The 19,565-nt window shown below is 47.8% G+C and overlaps 1 protein-coding gene across 26 annotated transcripts in view; it reads right to left on the bottom strand.

Annotated features, from left to right (window-relative positions):
* The window catches only part of Inpp4a (inositol polyphosphate-4-phosphatase type I A), a 74,425-nt gene that overhangs the window by 47,382 nt on the left and 7,478 nt on the right, over positions 1 to 19,565 (bottom strand). For 21 of the 26 annotated variants that reach the window (XM_023717428.1, XM_023717432.1, XM_023717425.1 and 18 more), the window contains exons 2-5: positions 14,700 to 14,738; positions 10,535 to 10,596; positions 9,586 to 9,795; positions 8,845 to 8,889 (exon numbers count right to left, since the gene is read on the bottom strand). In XM_023717428.1, the coding sequence (XP_023573196.1) occupies positions 8,845 to 8,889; positions 9,586 to 9,691 (151 nt within the window). In that variant the 5' untranslated portion in view covers positions 9,692 to 9,795; positions 10,535 to 10,596; positions 14,700 to 14,738. Of the gene's footprint in view, positions 1 to 8,844; positions 8,890 to 9,585; positions 9,796 to 10,534; positions 10,597 to 10,697; positions 10,816 to 14,699; positions 14,739 to 19,565 lie in introns of all 26 variants that reach the window. The other 5 variants (XM_023717420.1, XM_023717422.1, XM_023717421.1 and 2 more) reach the window with 3 other exon arrangements.

Genomic DNA, 19,565 nt, shown 5'->3' with positions numbered 1-19,565 from the left:
GATGAAGCTGGCAGGGCAGGGAGGGCATGCCTGGCTGGTCCGAGGGGGTGTAGTGGAAGGGCTGTACCCCTCCCGCTCGCCTGGGGGGGGGTCCTGGTGGCCGCTGTCCGAGGCTGCAAGCTGCGGGGGGACACCCGGCCGCTGCGCATCCGCCCACGCTGCTCTTCCAGTTCCAGTCCTGTTCCAGCTAGCCTCCCGCCATCAACCTCGCCCCCAGCTCCGCCTTCTCTCAGCACACACACCCGTGTTTTAGGGTCCACTGATCACTCAGCTGCGCCTCCGTCTTTACTCCAGACCCCCTGCCTCCTGTTTTGGGGTTCTCGATCGTTTCCACAGCTGTGAACATGCGTCTGGAAGCCCCTGCCTTCTTCTGAGGAACAGCCCATGGCACCGTTTAGACCAGCATCTGCCGTGACACGTTCTTTGGTTTTTAAGGTTTGAAAAATGTCTGTATTGAGCCCCAAGTCTGAAAGGATGTTTTCCCTAGGTAGTTATTTTCTCTAAGACCTTTAAATACACTGTCTCTGGGCTTCTATTTTTTTCTGCGATGAAGTCAGCCATCAGTGTAATTATGGCTACTTTGAGCACCGTGTGTGTGTGTGTGTGTGTGTGTGTGTGTGTGTACACGCGTGCATTTTCTGGCACCTCTGACAATTTTCTCATTGTGTTTGACTTTCAATAGTGTTACTCTGATGTATCTAAGGACATTTTCCTTTATTCTGTGACATGGTGTACTTTATTACCTTGGGAGACATGTTCAGCTATAAATACTGCTTCTAGCCCTTCTCTTTGTATATGTCTCCTGGGACACAAATGTGTGCTACATATGTTCACTGATTTTTTTTTTTTTTTTTTCAGAACCGGGGATTGAACTCAGGCCCTTGCGCTTGCCATGGAAGAGCTTATTCCACTGAGCCATCTCCCCGGCCCCTGCTCACTGATTTTTAAAAAAATATATATTTTCTTCAGACCCAGTCCTAGCCCAGGTCCGGTGAGTGTGCGGAGAGTTTCCTGCTACCCTGCGCCAGTGGGACCAGTCCCAGCCCAGGCGCAGCGTGGGCCGGACCCTCTCCCAGCCCCTCGGGCCACCCCCCACCACTCTGCAGTGCCTCCCCCACCCCTCCCGACCAGTATATATTTTCTTCTGTCTTATTTTTTCCATTATTTTGTACCTCTGGCTTCATTTTGGAAGCTTTCTTCTTGACCTATATCTAGAATCACCAAATTTCTCTTCAAACATATCAAAGCTGCTTTTACTATCTACCCAAAGATTTTTAAAAGCAGTTATTTTATTTTTTTAATTCTACAGTGTCCACTTGGTATGGTTTTCTAACTCTCCAATGAGGTATTCAATACTGTCATTATGTCAGCATGAAGTGATGGGCTAAATGTTGGGGGAGGACATTGCTATGTGAAAATCCTGCTCCTCAGGAACCTGGGCCAGGTTCGCAGGTGGGACCACTGGAGGCAGACACCTGCTGGCAGGCAGCGGAACCAGGACTTCCAGCCTGCAGAACTGCGAGGAAGAGGTGCTAGGCTGAAACCACCAGTCTACGACACTCCGCCGTAGCTGCTCAAACTCAAAAACAGAAGCAACACAGTTTATATCTATGTGGCTTACCTCTATGTCTGGAGCCTGAGGAATCTGTCTCTATTTTTATCATCTGTGGTCTCTTGCCATGTTTCTGAGAATTCATGACTTTATGCTGAATGTTGTATTTTTAAAAATTGTAGAAATGATCTGAAGCCCAGGCAGGTGCCATCTTTCTTGGAGAAGCCTGGCAACTGCTTCCCCCTGGTTCCAAAGAGCAGGGCACCTTTGGGTACCCACACACATCTGTTTCAGGTTCCCTTTGCTTGAAAAAGTACAAAGTGTTCTGCTGGCCCCCTTTCCCTTGGGGACCCCCATACAAAGAGGCTGCCAAAATCATGGCTCAGCCTCTGTCCTCAGGACCTGGCTCCCAGGAGTCCCTGGCTGCCTCCATTTGCAACCCCCCACCCATAATATTAATTCTCTGGAGATCTGGAAAAGATAGGTCACAGATTTTGCTCCTTCTTTCTAGTTGTCTTTGATGGTAAGATTCTAACTTTGTGGGAGTTTTGTTCCTTCATTTAGAAGCAAGTAATCTTTTTCCTTTATCCTTGTAACGTAGAATTCTCATAAGGAGATGCTTGGCAACTTGTGGAACATATGAGATCCACCCTTCTCTCAAGAAAGAATTTTTAGTTTTTATTTAATCTGACTGATTGATTTGCAGTACCGGGGACTGAACCCAGGACCTTCACACTCAGCCACATTCCCAACCTTCTTTTATTCTTGAGACAGGGTCTCATTAAGTCATTAAACTGCCCAAGCTAGGTTTGAACTTGGGATGCTCCTGTCTCAATCTCCCAGAGTACGGGGATTACAGAAGTACACCATCACAACAGGTAGGAAAAGAGTCTTCTGGTATTTATGACCCTCTGCTCCTGTTTCTGTCTCTTTTTCTTCAGGGTCTCCTAGCAATTAAATATTATAATGCCATATATTGTGGTTATCTCTTCACTCAAAATCTCTGCTTCTTGGTAATTTTTGCACTGTGAAATTATTCCTTCATTTGTTTTATGGATTCATGACAGTTTTCAGCAATGTACCATTGATTTTTTAAAAAAAGTCTTCTATTATGAGATGGGGGGGGTGGTGATGGCCAGAAACTTCCTGCACTGGGTAGGGGACATAGCTTGGCAGTATAGGTGCCTGCCTAGCAAGTACAAGGTCCTGAGTTCAATCCCTGGTACCAAAAAGAAAAGGGGGAGGGAGGAAAAGGGGGAGGGGAGAAGGGGGGGAAGAAGAGAAAGAGGAAGAGGAAGGAGGATGAGGAAGAGGAAGAAGGGGAGGAGGAGGGAATTTCTTGCATTGGATGGAACCACACCTAAGAAGATAAATTTTACAATATTATAAAATACATCCTCTTGACGTGTACAATTCAGTAGCTCATAAGGTACTTACAGAGTTGTAATCCATTACATTATCTATTCCTGGACATCACCATCACTTCAAAAGGAGAAAATCCGTACTGATAATAATCACTCACCATCACACTTCCCTCCCATTTGTTTCTGTATGGATTTGTCTAATCGAGACACTGACTATAAGTGGAACGACACAGGATGTGGCCCTCTGTGCCCAACTTCTTCCACTTGGCATTTCGCCAGGTTCACTAGGCTCCAGCAAGCACTGGCACTTCCTTCCTTTCTAGCGAGGAGTCCTGGACATCCCACACACTGCTTATCCATGCATCAGCCAGTGAATATATTGGTTTTGAATTTTGATTATTACAAATAACATGTATCTTGTTTCTTTTGTAAATTTTTAATTAATTAATTATTTGGTACAAGGTCTCGCTACACAGCTTGGACTCATAGTGCTCTTCCTGTCTCAGCTTCCCAGTGCTGAGATTACAGGTGTGCACCACCACACCCAGTTTCAGGACCAGCAGAGTGCCTGGGGTTCTGGGACTGGCACAGCATGCGGTATTGGGAATCAAACTCAGGCCTTTGTATTTGCTAGGCAGTCGCTTAGACTGCTGAGCTGTCTCCTCAGTCCTCATTTCTTTTGTATTGAAAGACTTTTCTGCAGGACATGGAATTCTTATTTGACTGTCTTTTTTTTTTTTTTTTTTTTTTTTTTTGTGGAACCAGGGATTGAACTCAGGCCTTGCGCCTGCCAGGGAAGCACTTATTCCACTGAGCCATCTCCCTGGCCCCTTGACTGTCTTCTTCACTCAGGATTTTAAATATACATCCCACTATCTTCTGAACTCCAGATTTCAATAGAGACAAATATGTGGTCACTCTCTTCCGGTAAAACCTCAAACAATAAATCATGTCTGTCTTGCTCTTTAAATTCCATCTTTGGCTCTCGACAGCTTATTATGGCATGTCCAGGTATAGATATTACTTTGAGTTTATCCTACTTGGAGGTCACTAGCCTGCTTAGATATTTTTTGTCAAGTCAAGATGTTTATAGCCATCATTTTTTCAAAAATTCTTTCTCTCCTTCCTCTCTTTCCTCTTCTGCGACTCTCATTAAATCTGTACTTGTCTGCCTGCTGCTAGCCCACAGACCCCTAGACTGTTCATTTTTCTTCTTCATCTTTTTTCCCCTCAGATTGGATCATCGCAGCTCACCTATTTTGCATGCTTGCCGATTCTTCCTTTTTCTGCCTGCAACGGAGCCCTCTTAATGAATTTCTTAATCCAGTTGCTGTACTTTTGAACCCAGGATGTGTCATTCTTTATGATGTCTATCTTTTCACTCTCTATTTGGGGAAACACTGATTCTACACTTTCATTTAATTCTGTAGATATGGCTTCCGCTAGTTCTTTGAACACCTTATCAACAGCAGGTTTTCAATCTTTGCCTAGTAAAGTCAAACATCTATGCCTTGTCGAAGACAGTTTCTATTTGACTGCGGAGTTTTTGTTTTAAAATTTCCCTGTGTATGAGGCATACCTTCTTGACTGTTTTGCACTCTTCATTTCTCTGCTGGAAGCCCCAATATGTAGAATTACATACCAGGGGAACCCTAGAAATCAGATTTGTCCCCCTCGGGTTCATTGCCACTGCTTTCTGTTGCTGCTGCCGCTTAGGGGTAAAGGGCTCTCCTCATCCTACTGTGTAAAATACTATTCTGTGCCACGTGTGGCCACCGAAGTGAATGCTGGTGGTTAGGTAAAGCTGGACCAAGATTTCCTTAACCTCCAGGAGCCGGAGACCTCGGACGTGGCCTGCTGAGGCTCCCTGTGAGTGCACTGAGCATGTCTTCAGTGCTCAGGCCGGCCCTCACTTCCCACTTGCACAGATCCTCAAGGTGGCCACTGACAGTCTTCTCAGGTCTCTCCTGAACACTCATGGCCCTACACAGGCTCTGGCTGCGGGGCCACGTCAGAGCCCCTCAGAGCTCACTGTGGACATTTCATCCCCTAGCTTTCCCTTTTAGGATTTTTAATTTTATTTTGGTCAGTGTTTTTGCTTCAACTGTTAGACCACCTCAGGCAGTGGTGACTGGATTTTTTGATGATTATGAGGGGATTGAATCAAAGCCTCTCACATGCTAACCAGAAGCTCTACCACTGAGCCACGTGCTCAGCCATGTATGCCTGTCATTTCCAGTCAGTCTCCAACACCTATGCCTTATGTCTCTACCCAGATAACCTTAATTTTAGCCTAATGCATGCTAAATAAATGCTTCTAAAGCAAAGGGGTAAAACATATTTCAATTGCATGTCACTTGACCCAGCAATTCCAAATCCAAGAGTTTATCCCTAGAAAATAATCAGCAAAACATGTGAAAGACCTAGAATAAATGTGCTCACTGCACTGGTCCTTAACAGTGGCCAGAACGAAACATCCAACCAAGAGAAGACTGGTTAAAACAAGCAGCACAACCATGCGATAGTCTCTATGTTGGAATAACACGGGAAATAATGAGGCTGAATCCCTATCTATTAGCATGGGACGACTCTGGTGACATTTCTTTACAGGAAAGAAGCGTGTCACGAACGTCAGGATGATGCTCTTCTAAATGATTCCATCACCTCCACCCCCAAAGTCATTAAAAAATTCTATACAGCACTGTGAGAGTAAAAATAAAAATGTATACCAAAATTTCCAACTGACCATCTGAATAGGGTTTTCTTTTCTCCTGACATTTCCTATAGTTAAGGTTTTATAAAAAACACAAATGTAATGTAAGTTTGGTTGTTTTTGGAGACAGGGTCTTGGTACTAGCCCAGGCTGGCCTCAACCTCAAGGCGATCCTCCTGTCCGAGCCTCTCAAGTGCTGGGGTCACACATATGTAATTTTTTTTTTCTTGCAGTGGCCAAGTTTATTTGAAAAAGTAAAAGTGAAGAGTGAGAAACTAGCTCTGCAGCGAGCGTAGGCCAAATGAAGGGGAGAGAGCAAGAGAAAGCGCACCCTGGAGGAAGCGTGGCCGGGGCTACCCCGAGGCAAAGCCACAGCGCCCGCCCAATCTTCTAAATTTTAAATGTTTTAATGACACGACTCTCATCCTCAGGACTCAATCACTTTAGCTCAGCTTTTTTATTTTTTATTTTTTCAGTACGGGGGATTGAACTCAAGTCCTTGGGCTTGCCAGGCAAGCACTTATTCTACTGAGCCATCTCCCTGGCCCATAGCTCAGCTTTTTGCTAAATCCGCATTCTGGACAAGTACAGTTGAGCACACACTACTCATGAGCGCCTCGGCTGGGATTGCCTTCATCTCTCTCTAGTGTGAACTGTTTTTGGACACCAGCTCAACTTTTTTCCCGACTTATCCCTTCTTTTGGGTGGAGCCCGTCCTCCATAATTCCAAAAAAGCACATAGGGGAAGCACACGAGAGTGTGGAGAGCCCAGACCAGCGCCGCCCACACTCACATTCAGCTGATAGAATTCTGTATTCTGCGCGGATACAGAACTGCAGGCTGAAAATAAAACTAAGGGTGTTGCCTCTCTGTCTCTCAGAGTTTTCAATGTCCCTGAGACGTCCATTCCAGTTTCATTCCTGGTTCTGGGACAGCACTCATTTTCTCCTCCAGGAGTTTCAGGGTCTCTATTTTATTTCCCATGTATTATTTCCTTTTTCTGAAATGTCACCGTCATGTGCATCCTTCTAGGTCTTTTTTGATCGCTATACATTATACCGAGCCCTGGAAGTCATTTTTAACCTAAAAACACTGCCCTCAGCTCTGAGAGATTTCTCATATTATTTTCTCCCTGCATTCTTTTTGATTTTCTTTTTAAATATTTGGCCTCCTGAATTGACTCCCTAATTGTCCATTTCCACTTATTTTCTATCTTCTATTTTGCTTTTAAAATTTTATTTTGTGGGAGAATTTCTTGAATAACTTCTAAATTTCACAGAATTTCTAAATTGTATCTGTCATATTTAAAATTTCAAACTTTGCCTTTAATCATCAATTGCTTTGCTCTTACGTAATTGTTTTCTTATACAGATATGCAGGCTTTTCTTTGGGATATAAAGTACAGCTCCTTTGGCAATTTTCTCTCCTTCTACATCTGTCTTCCAGAGTTCTATTTTTCTACTTCTTTTTCTTTCACATTATAGGCTTCCTACATAGGTCTGGTAGTCTTCATCTATTCGTTGTTAAAATCAATTTTAAGGTATAATCTGTGTATAAAATGTACCTATTCTGTGTGCAGCATCCCACGGGTGTTGGCAAGCATCTACATCCATAGAACCACTACCACAGCTAAGAGACTGATCATTCTCATCACCCCAGAAGCGCCCCTTCTCTCCCTAGCCCACCCACACCCCAGATCCAATGACCACTAACCCGCTCAGGCCTCCTGAAATCATACAGCATGGGGCCTCCCTATAGCGACTCTGTGACAAGCCCTGCTTGGTCTCCCAAGCGTCATAGAGCCTTTGGGACAATGCTCTGCCTTGGTCCCCACCATTCCTGGACACTCAGATGTGGCTACTTCACTCTCCTATTCCCCATCTGTCCCTTTCTCCAAGGTGACATTTTTGGGTTCCAAAACTCACTGCTTAGAGTTTGTGTTTCTGTTTCTTATCTGCTTTAATCCTTCAGATGATTAAAGATAAAGAGGGTATTTGGAAACATTCACTCTCCTGTCAAAATCCAAAGTCCTTCGGTCAGTTGTGTTTTTGTAAAAGGTAATGCAGGCCGGAGGTGGGCAGGCAGCAGCGCTGCGGGCTGCTTCCCCAAGCCTCACATCCCAGCCCGGCCACAGGGGTCACAACCTGCCATGGCCCAGTCCCAGCCAGGCTGGGAGCACTCTGAGTTTGCTTTGGAAGATTGAATCCAAAACGGGAACATTTTGCCATTTAATATCAACTTGACACGCCTGATACTTTCACTGGTTTTGTGCTTGTCCAAGTAATTTTGTGGGTGGGAAAGCTTAACTGCTATGGGCATCTCGTCTCCATGTGACACGGCTCGTGGGGACACTGGCAGGCACAAAGCCATGCCCCTAGTGCAACACAGTGGGAGCTAGCATCCTGCTCATCTGACTCCCAGAAGGGACCTCTTTCAGCTCAGACCACTCCTGGACATTGACACCAAGCCGCTGACCCATGATGAAGACCACCAAGGGCTGGGAGAAAAAGGAGAAGCCGCAGAAATGGTGGACTCTGAAGAAGCATGTCCCATTAATGCCACACAGCCCTCCAGCCTCCTGCGTAAGTCACAGTAGTGCCACGCGTCCCTGCCCCAGGACCCTGCACATGCAGATCCACCTGTAGTATGCTGCCGCATCTGAGCACAGTGAGCTTTCCTCCTGCCCTCTCCCAGCCAGGGAGGAGGGGCACGAGCCACCTCTGCAGTGGCCTGGGTGGGGCTGCCTCCCTGTCCCCTGGCGTCCCCAGCCCCTGCAGGACTACAGGGACGCAGGCAAGCAGTAGGACAGGCTCCTGCTGAGCAGACAGAGTGCTGTCTTGGTTCCTTCCTGCCCATAGGAAGCTCCTGGCTTCTTCTCAGGAACAGCTCAGCAGCAACAAGTTCTTGAAGACAAATTCATGCCAGTGGGAGGGTTTTGTGGTTCTGTAGTTAAGTGACTTTGGTTTATTTTCTTTTTAGTCTTTTGTTTTTCTTTTTTCTTTTTTGTCTTTTTGAGATAGGGTTTCACTATGCAGTTCAGGCTGGCCTTGAACTCACTTTGTAGCTCAGGCTGGTCTTGAACAGGTAGTGATCCCCTAGCCTCAACTTCTTGAATGCTGGGATTACAGGCACACACCACCATGCCTGGCATTAAGTGACTTTTTAAAAACAAAATAATAATAATGGTAATAATAGTAATAATAAAAGATACCTACCTAAGCTGAACTCTAAAATGGGCTCATCTGGATCCTGTATATTTCCTAAATAGAAAGAGATGATAGAAAAAACAACCTTCACAAACCTTTCTTTGCTTTTATATTTAAAAAAACAAAACAAAGAAAAAACAAAACCTCCATTCTACCTGTTCCCTCCCCAACCCTAAACTATTATAGAAGAATTTGTCATTTTATTTTAATTTTTCTTTTTTATGTATTTGGTACAGGGTCTACAGGGTCTCACTACACAGATCAGACTCATAGTGATTCTCCCGTTTTCAGCCTCCCAAGCACTGGGATTCCAGGTGCGTACCACCACACCTAGTCTCAATTGTAGTCTCAATGCGCCCCAGGGGCACCTGGTGGCACGGCACACTGGGGATGAATCCTAGCTGCTGCACTCTGAATTTGTCATTTTTTAAACATCGTGTCTTATCAATTCCGAAGACACCTCAGACCCCAAAACCAAACCTCCCTCCTCCCTCCTGCAGGACCCCAACATGAAGGCCTTTCTTCATGGTCTGGCAGTTGCCAGCTGGCGCCACGCACCTTCCCATGTCATCTCCTGGCCCACTCAGGGTGGAAACCTGAGGCAACCATGTGGAGCAGAAGCGGTCCCCAGGAAGCAGCTGTCTTCCCCGCTGAGCATCTACCTCCCGAGAAGGACGCCATACCAGGCTCTTGCCCCAGCCCTAGGAGGCAGCCCACCTGCCCAGTGCTGCCCAGCCCTGTAAGGCTCACCTGCGAGAGAGAGGCCCAGCATGTCGGCCGCCACGTCAATGGTGGAAGCCCGCTGCATGGCACGGGCCCTGGCACCATGGCGAGGGCTGTGCTCTCTTGCTGTCATGATGTCATTGGTGAGGATGTGCTTCTTGTTCCTGGGCCAGACCACGCCTGATTTCCCGGGAAGCACGTGTCACCAAGCCTTAGTGTTCTACGGTGGCAGTAGCCCTAGAAATAGGGGCAAAGAACCAGAGGACAGACGCAGTGAGGCACGGGCTGGAGTGTTTGCTGCTCCCAGCCGCTTCCACTCACTTCTTCCTGCCCTGCCCCAGCACACAGTGCGCCCACACATCCCACAAGAAACCTCCTTCTCCTCACAGCACTGAGCCACACAAACGGTGGTCCCAATGCAACCATAAGATACGACTTTGGAGATTACTATTGTTGCTCTATTATGCTTTTTTGTTGTCAGGTCAGAGAATATTTATGACCTTAAATTTCTCCACCACAACCTGCGGCAGGACAAAGCAGTAGAGAGGCCTCCCATGTGCATGCTACCCCTGTGTAGTGAACACAGCAGGGACAAAGCCCTCACGTGTCTCTGGCTTGCTTTCTCCTCCCCTGAGCCACACAGACCCCCTGAGTGCTGTGGTCTCCAGCTCTTTCACCTAAAGGAGGGGAAGACGGGGGGCTGAGTCAGCAAGGCCACCCTGAGCCCGCATCCCGCTCTCACAGGTTAAGCAGGAGGTGAGAGCTGTAGGTTCTGTCCAAGCCCACGATGTCCTTGTGGCTTTAGAGGAACCAACCTTTCTAAGTGCAGACAATTACGCTGCGCCAAAAGCCTTCTTGAACACACCCTCTTGACAGTCTCCCTACATCCAAGGACACCCCAACTTCCCAAGGGTGTCCACCCTCTGTGTCTGAAGGACCCAGATTCCACTGCGAGTTAATTCACCAAGCAACTTACTGGACATGTTCGTGCTCGGGCCACGCCGCACTGCTTCACAGACCCACGTCCACATCCATCACCTAGAAACAGAAAGGGACAGACCTGATGAGCTGACCCGCCCTGGAGTGGGAGGCCAGAAAGGTGGGAAGCCGAAAGCTACTCCACGTTTACTGCTACTCACTGCAGTCCAAATTTAGGCTCAAAAATACAAGTTTTGCTCAAGTTCCAGAGAATGAGAAGAAGACAACATCCAGGTCCTTCTCCTCTAGGAGTGATCTGGCAGGGCACTGCGGGCCTGCCTTGAAGAGCCAAGCAGGTAGCAGAGTGTATGCGGTACAGGGAAGACATGGACACAGGAATGTGAGCCCCCGCTTTCCGGCTCACAATGCACAGGCCCCTGGAGAACAGGCTGGACCGTGCTGAGTGAGCCTTTTTGGTGTCTGAGATGTGGCTAGCTTTGCCCATCACACAGGGCTGGGGTTGAAAGCCAAGTATGTAGGAACAGGAGAGGGCCCCACAGACTCCAGAGCCCCCACATTCTGTCCCTGGACCCCTCCCTGCAGAAGGGAGCCCAAACTCCACTAAGTCCTGGCACTGCTGGGAGGGCTGGGCTCAGAACTAGAGATCAAGAGCAATCCGCTTGGCCCTCCAGCAGACTCGGTCTCTCTAGTGGCGGCCTACTGCCTGGGCACCTTGGCAATGAGGGTCATGGCCTGGCAGGGGACCCAGAGAAATTCTAAAGGGAAAGACTCACTGGTTTGCCAACAGCAAAAGGTGAATAAGGGTTGGGGATGTTGCAAAGTATGCAAAGCCTCACATTTGACCCCTTGTGTATGCACGAAAGTGCACACGTGCACACACATGGTAATTAAGCCAAAAGTAACACTCAGAGAGAGCGAGGTGTGGTAGTACACATTTGTAATCCCAGTACCGAAGCTGAGGCAGGAGGATCACTGCAAGCTCAAGGTGAGCCTGGGTCTATGTAGTGAGTTCAAGGCCAGCCTGAGCTACAGAGTGAAACCCTGCCTCAAAAGTAAAAAAGCAAACTTTCCCCAGTAGTTTCAAATCCGCATGTCCTAGGCCCCTACAAGTATGTTATACTGAAAACTTCATGGCAGAAGCTGCACGGGCTTGTTTTCCAAAGGCAAGTAGTGTTTCAAGGGAGAAACAACTTCCTAAGGATACTGCAGAGCTATTTAAAAAGTCATTTGGAACAACGCCTGTGAATGGAAGTGGCGTGCCCAGGTCACATTCTGCTTTAAAAGGTAATAAATACTGCTGAGTTTTTGTTGCTTTGTTTTTTTTTTTTTTAAAGGCAAAAAGTAACAAGAATGGTAAAACTGAGAAAGAACCTATGGTATTAAACCTTGCATTTTACAGCCATGCTGATGAGTTTATAAAAATTCACGAATAATGCATATAACAACAATGTCCAGGAGGTGGTATGACATGAAAGAGCCCCTCTTTCTTGAGTAGGATGAGCAGGATAGTAGTTCTGGCTGCGCTACACCAGGGGCATGGCTCTGCACTTGCCAGTTTCCCCACGAGCTACGGTAAAAGGGTCCAAACCCTAATAACTGAATCAATGCTAAATATACTTATCTTCATCTAAGTTATGCATTCCAAAGGAGGTCTAGCCATTCTTCCAGGGGAAATACACATTGGTGGAGGAAACTGTATAGGGCCATGCTACTCTTCTGACGACATCCAAGAATGGTAAAAGCAAGGGCCAGCAAAACAGTTTAGCGAAGCAAGCGTCTGCTTAGGCAAGTGCAGAGGCCAGGGTCTGATCCCTGGCACCACATCCCGCCCCCGGGTGCACTGAGCCAGCCACCAAGACTGGGTGTGGTGGCCTGTACTCCCAGCACTGGGGAGGCTGAAAATAGGAGGATCACTACGAGTCTGAGCTGTGCAGTGAAGCCCTGTACCCAATACATAAAAAAAAATGATAAAAGCACTTGAAAGGACAATTCATCACATTTTATAAACAAAACATTAACAACATCTGTAAATACTAACAAAACGCTTGCCAGCAGACTTAGACAAAGAAAAAGCTTGTGCGCAAAGGTGTTTGCTATACCCTCTGACTACAGACCAGGAGCAGGTTGAATGCCAGGCATACAAGTAAGTACGTCTGGGAACATCCATAAGACACCATGACCCAGCTGTTAAAATGATAGCAAAGTCAATTAACAGCCCAAAATTCACTCACTACCTGGCAAATGCACAGTGCAGCCAGGAGCTCTCCCTGCTCCAGGCAGGCCACTGTGTGAGGTGCAGGCGCAGGCCTTCCAGCACCAGGGAAGAGCTGCTGCCCTCGGAGCCATCTCCCACTGTGCTCCTAGCATCCCCTCTCAGTGACCGATGAAGCCCAGGAGCACCTTCACCCAGCACACTGCAGACAGCACACGTCACCTGATGGGGCCAGCCATGGGGCTGCAAACCCACCCGCACTGCTTCCTCCGGCCCCTGCCCACCCTGCCCTCAGGAGGGCAGCTGGTATCACCAGCATCACAAGGACTGTGGAGACAGAAACGCTTAAAGGCAGAGGGCCATCTGCAGACCAATTTTACTCTAGTTCACAGGCCAGAGAAAACTTCTAGGTCAGAAAGACCCGTGAAGGCACTTCACCATTATCTGGGGGCATTTAATTAGAATCTGCAATTTAAGTCATTAAGACGCAGAACGCAAAACTAATTTGCACAGTGATCTCGATTTCCCCATTTAGTCTCATTAATTTAAGAAAATTCACCAAGGATGCCTATACTCCCAAGGTCACTGTTTTTCCTTCCAGCTCCATTTGAAGACCAGAACTCATTAGAAAAAGAAAAACTGCGCTTAAATCAAGGACAGAGAGTGACAGGGAGTTGTCAAGGGGACTTCTTTTTTTTTTTTTTTTCCTCTCCATAATTTTATTGAGAAACAAATAGCAATGAGACAGTTTCAAACCAAATTGGTAGGACAGTTTCAATAATTAACACATTGCATACTCTCTTCCTAGTGGTTACTTGCTGTACAAGATGCAGACAAGATATCCTATTTACAAACACTATTAGAACAAATCCCTCTATTCATTGAGAGAATGTAACTATGTATCTAACCTAATCACTTTGAATACACAGATACAAAATGGACATTCATTTGTATCCCCTTTTTTTGTTAAGTTCCATTATTTAAATATTATAGATGTGTAAACTCAGCAAAATATTCTAAAAGAGTCCAGTAGCCCGTAATAGTATTGGGTCTTCCACTTGACTGGCAATGTCAGAAATTGTTGACCTGAGTCTCCTACAGCTCAACGTAACAGCATGGCTTTACTTCTTATACTACGTTTTTATACTTTTCTGCTGGATGGTTAAGACCAAGGCAAAGCAAGACCTCTTCCTAGGGGCCAAACAGAGCAACTTACAGCCTGGTGCTGGCTGCTGGTGTCTGCGCTTTTCCTCCTCCAACCCCGCTCAGACAGGGGATTCTCGGAGCCAGAAGGCCTTTGCCAACAGCCAAGCCTTCCCTCAGCCCTCGCTTACTCCTACAGGCAGAGCTCTGCAGCACTGAGGCACAAGAGCACTTGGCCTGAGTTGCCCTTTACAGGGACTGTGTGAAGGAGATTGTTGGGAAGAAATGAAACATAAACTGGGAGTTCAGAGAGGCAGGACAGCTTCCTGGAGGTTGGGGGACCTGGCTTTGGCATCACACCAGTGGGGAGGCAGGGCTGGCACCTGGTGATGCACTGCAAATCATGCGACCTTCTACAACACAGCAGCCCTGTGCCGTGTCTCAGTTTCCTCAACTGTCAACTAAAGAAATGACTGCTGTTGGAGGAATTCACACCCTCCCATCAGGGAGGGGTGCAAGGACACTCCAGTTTGCTAGGAAGTGGGTGGATGTCCCAAGAGGCCCTCGTTGCCATTCCCTCAGAGCCAGGGTCAGCTCTCACCACCCCCTGCTCCCTGTCCCTGCACAGGGCCGCGGGTGAGGGGCAGAGAGGGCTGCAGTGAGCAAGGCTCTGACCCAGTGCCTGCTATCTACGCACTCACCTAGCCAGCTGGTGCTCCAGAGGAGAACAGTAAAGCACTTTAGGCAAGAAAGCACTAGCTATTTGCATTCCTGCTCACCCACAGGCACAAACAACCCCACCCAAGGCCTCCCTGGTGTGTGTCTCTGGGAGACATCAGCCACTTACCTACTCCTGCTTTCCATTTTGCCAAGCTCTGAGTTCACCCTGTTTAATTAAGGGACAGGTCTCATTAGTTTAATGGATATGGCAAGTGATACTTCAGAATCCACACGGGACATTAGCCATCTTGAGCTAGGGTCCAAATGGGTCCCCCGAGTTCGTAGGCTGAAAATTAATGATCAGTGCAATCGTACTGATGGGGGGCCTGCAGGAGACGATTAGACCAGGAGGACTCCCCGCTTGGGGTTGGCTGTGTGTCTCACCAAAGGCTGGGGGTACCCTTATGTCATCGCCACAAGAGGACACAAGGCAGCCCTAACCAGGCACCAAATGCAGCAGATGAATCCTGGCCTTAGCAATACCAAGGTGAATAAGGAGGTCTCCTCAGCAGCTATGTCCCAGGAAGTGTAACGAAAGTGTAATGCTGGTGACCAAAGTCCTTGGGAAACCTCTGCCTGCGGAGGGCAGCCTGCTGCACCTCTCCAGATGGGGAATTCCCACCCCATGCTAGCACCAGGGATTCTAGAGGCTTCTGCCTGGGTGACTCGATCCAGTGTTCCTATACACACCCGCATGCACCAAGGTTCCCTTGCCATTTGAATGTCATGTAAGTTTCCTAATACCACAAAGACAATGGCAGCCCTGTCTTGAGCCCCACACAGTCCATCCTCAGGGCGCCTCTGCAGACAATGTCCCCAGTGTCCATGCCGTTCTTCTCCTACAATTGTCAAAGACTCTGACTAGTCTCATTTCTTGCTCCATTGTCAACCCCGCCACTCGAAGCCCTCACATAATTAACTGCAAGTCTGCCTGTATGCTGCCAGGAAGGCCTTCCGTTAGGGCACAGACATGTCCCCCCATTATTTATCAACTCCCTCATCAACGAACACATGTGATGCCAGAGGACCAAGAGCCAAGGTGATAAGGTCAGTGTCTTCTCTGTGACCTGTGCGTCAGCTTTTCTCTGAGCAGGTGTCAATAAAGGCCCTGCAGGCCAGTGGCCGAGGGCACCGTCACACACCCAGATGCCCTAACCTCTCAGGACACGGCCTGGTCCTAGGACATGCCGCTCGAGGTGGCTGGGCATGGCCCCAGCCTGACTCCTCTGTAGCACGGGTGGGGCGGGGGCACCCGAAGCTCCTGGAGAAAGCTGCTGTGCCTTGCTCTTTGCTTGAGGCAGACCCAAATTCAAAGTGGAAGGCCTATCCTGAGATCCCAACCCCAAGGGCCACTGGACGCTGGGCCCTACTTCCAGATACCAGGCGGCCTTCACCTCGAGCGCCACCTCACTCCTCCTGTGAGAGGCCACCGCTGCTCACACCACCTCTGACAGCAGCACAAAGAGGGGCACCTCCTGCGCAGCGCAGCGGCCTGGCCCAGGCACAGCAACGCCCTGTGTCTTGTCAGAACACCCTGCTCCAACTCCCTGGGGTTCCAGGTTGAGCTGCCGTGATGAGGGAAGGTTCCGGGTGCCCTTGCTATCCTTGCCAAAACATCACAAATACACAGTTTCAGTTACCCACAGTCAACTATGGTCTCAAAATATTAAATGAAGTAGCCTAGAAATACACAATTCATAAGCTTTAAGTTGCATGGCATCCTGACTAGCAAGATGAAACCTCAGTGTCCCATGCCACTGTGTCCAGAAGGTGACTTGACTCAAATACAGTGTATCCACATAGCCGACGGTACCTGCCTGGCAATCACATAGGAGCCATCAAGGGCCCAGCATGGTGCTGCAGTGCTGACAGTAAAGTAAGCCCTATTTTACTTGGGATAGCCATTGTCCTATTTGTTATAATATAGCTTTTTATTTTTACAATTGGTTATTGCTGTCATACCTTGTTTTTTATTTTTATTTTTTAAAACTTTCAGATCCACTTCTATTTTCTTCTTTCCTCTTCACACACAGAACCTCTCTAAACATGTTTCTTGCAGCAATATAACCACTTAATTTTGACTAGGTACCATTTTAACCCCTACATCTTTTTCTTTTTTCTTTTATATATTTAGTACAGGGCCTACAGGGTCTATAGGGTCTTACTACACAGATTGGACTCATAGTGATCCTCCTGTTTTCAGCCTCCCAAGCACTGGGATTACAGGCATGCACCACCACACCCAGTCTCAATCGCCATCTCAGTGTGCCCTGGGGGCGGGGCCAGCATGGCACGCTGGGAATCAAACCCTGGCCACTGCGCACTGCCTAAGCAGGTGCTTTAGTCTGCTGAGCTACTTGGCTGACCCTAACTCCTAAATCTTTGTCGGCATCAAAATATGAGTTGATCAATATTAAACCCATAAAATATTTACACCATACAGCACATTAAATGTTACATACTTGGCAAGTAAACCACATTTAAGAAGAGGACAAGAACCCCATCTCACATGGATCAGGTATTCACAGGTCCCTATCTGGTGACTGCATGCTGGTTCAAAGGGCAGCAGAGGTAACCAGCAGTTACTTCAGAGGACGTGACCACTGCGATCTGCAAACATGTCATGCTGTTGCCCCAGCGTCATGTACCATGCCCCTGTCTCCTGCATGGAGACAACATAATGCTACAAGGGCAGGCCTAGCTGATACAGGCAACCCAGTATTTATTCTGTAGACTGTGCCCACTTTATTAAACTTTATCATAAGCATGCACATCGAGGAAAACACAGTGTAGGGTTTGGTGTCATCCATAGTTGCAGGATCCACTGGCAGCTTTAGAAGATACCCCCGAGGTCAGGGGAAAGTACTACTGTTCAACAGCTAGGATGCATGTCAACTGACAGTAAAGAAACCCGACTCAGATGAGCTTAAGCAGGAGACATTTGTCACCAAGGTTCTGGGCTGACTTAAGAGAGCTGGCCCATGGACTCCAATGCCAGCAGTACAGGCCACCCATCGCTGTCCCCCTCTGCTTGCCCAGGTCCATCATCCTTGCCTCCCTCTGCAGGTGATCCAGTGCCCACGCGGGCATGAGCCGCACCACCTCATTGTATTGAGCTCCTGCCAAGGAAAGGAATCCGTAGGCTCAGCTCAAGGCAGGCTGCCCCTGCTGGAGGGCTGGGAGCCCTACCACGTGAGCTGGGTGCAGCATTCCCACAAAGCAATGGGAGGCTACACCCAATCCCCTCGACCCATCACAACTGTTAGCAGCAAATGGGATTGCCCCATGGCAGGTATTTCTTAAACTATAAAGAGAAACATCAAAGAACTCCTAAGGTTAACTAGATATTTTTTAACTAGACAGAATTAAGACTCTTTGCTTAGAGCTTTTAAACTATGTAAGACTAAAAGAGGTCTAAAAATTAAATACCACAAATATCCCAACACAAATGAACTCACAATTACACTAATGTGAGGATGAGGCAGAAACAATCACAAGAATGTGAGCTTGTGACTCCAGAAAGCCTCTCTGCCGCAATCCCTACTCCATCCTTGCCCTGCCTGAGGCCACTTTGCAGCCCATGCAGGGGCTGTCTGGTCACAGCAGCAGTGGCTAGCTGCCACTATTCCCCACATGACAGGCTGTCAGGCAGGGCAGAGGATCAAATCTCCTATACCTGGCACTTCAACCCATCATTCTTTTCCTTTAAATGAAACAAAGAGCTTTAGAACAAAACATGGCTTGCTGTGTCAAAACACAGCTCTGACTGCCTGGCTTTGAGTGGAGTGCTCTCACGGCAGGCCAAAGTAGGCGGCAAAATGAAGATGGCACCCACCTTGCCTCCCTGCAGCGAAGACCAGTCAGCGCTGTGTTCACGGGCAGCAGCTGCTGGTGAAGGATCAAGTGTTCCAACCCCCAGGAGAGGGTCAGAGAGGACTGCCAGCCACCTGGCTGCCCCCTCTGGTCTCCATGGAGAGACGCACCCTGTCCAGAGGCCCCCCTGGGTGCCCTCTCTGGGGAGGAAGTCCAAGTGGGAGCAGCTGTGACGGTCTGCAGAGGCAGCACGCCCTTGGCTCCTCAGTCCTCTCTTCTCCCTGCACTGTGGGCTGATACTCTGCACGCATTCTGCAGAGACACTGGGGGCCCGGCTCACCATTCTTACCTCAAGCTCCTGGCTCCAGGGGAAGCCAGGACCTGAAACAGGCCTAAGCAGTTGAGTGTTCTTTCTCATATGTAAGACAGACCAAGGTGCTAAAAAAGGGCACAGTCTTTTACACTTCTTGAGTTCATTGTTTAGCATGTACACACACACACACACACACACACACACACACTCTTTTGATTTTTAATCTTATGCTTGTCTTTATTGGAGTATTATTTTCTTCCCTCCAACCCTTCCAGGAGATCCTAGAAGGAAACACTTCTGATTCAAGACACACTAAACCCTGTTTTCCTTCTGTCATCTTTACACGTGTCCCCTGTGGTTGCGCAGGATGTGACCCCATCTCCAGCCTTTATATTAAGCAACAAAGACACTGAGAGGAAAGATGGCACCCACCTTGCCTCCCTGCAGCAAAGACCAGTCAGAGAAGAGAGGAATGCAGGATGAGAGCGGTGTGTGAGATTTCCTTTTCCTACGCTGAAATTAAGGTCCTTGAAAAAATACTGCTGATAGATTTGTAAACAATGTTTCAGAATAACTTAACCAACTGTTTCTGAACAAGACAGAGGAACAGACCTGGCCAACAATACTACTGTCAAAGAAAAAAGCAAAAATGGCCTGTATTTCTGACATTAGAGCCAGTGTTACGGAAGTACCACATGAAAAACTATTTCAGAGAGACACAGAACGAGTAAGTAGTTCAGGCCGGGTCTCTGTGTGGTGGGCTGGTGCTAGAACTTCTGGTCTTTCTGTTTTTACCATTTCTTCTTCTTCTTCTTCTTCTTCTTCTTCTTCTTCTTCTTCTTCTTCTTCTTCTTCTTCCTCTTCCTC

The sequence above is a fragment of the Octodon degus genome, unplaced genomic scaffold, assembly GCF_000260255.1.
Source record: "Octodon degus isolate 3935 unplaced genomic scaffold, OctDeg1.0 scaffold00052, whole genome shotgun sequence".
Lineage (NCBI taxonomy): Eukaryota > Metazoa > Chordata > Mammalia > Rodentia > Octodontidae > Octodon > Octodon degus.
The sequence above is the reverse complement of the archived record's forward strand: the minus strand, read 5'-3'. Positions and strand labels throughout refer to the sequence as shown.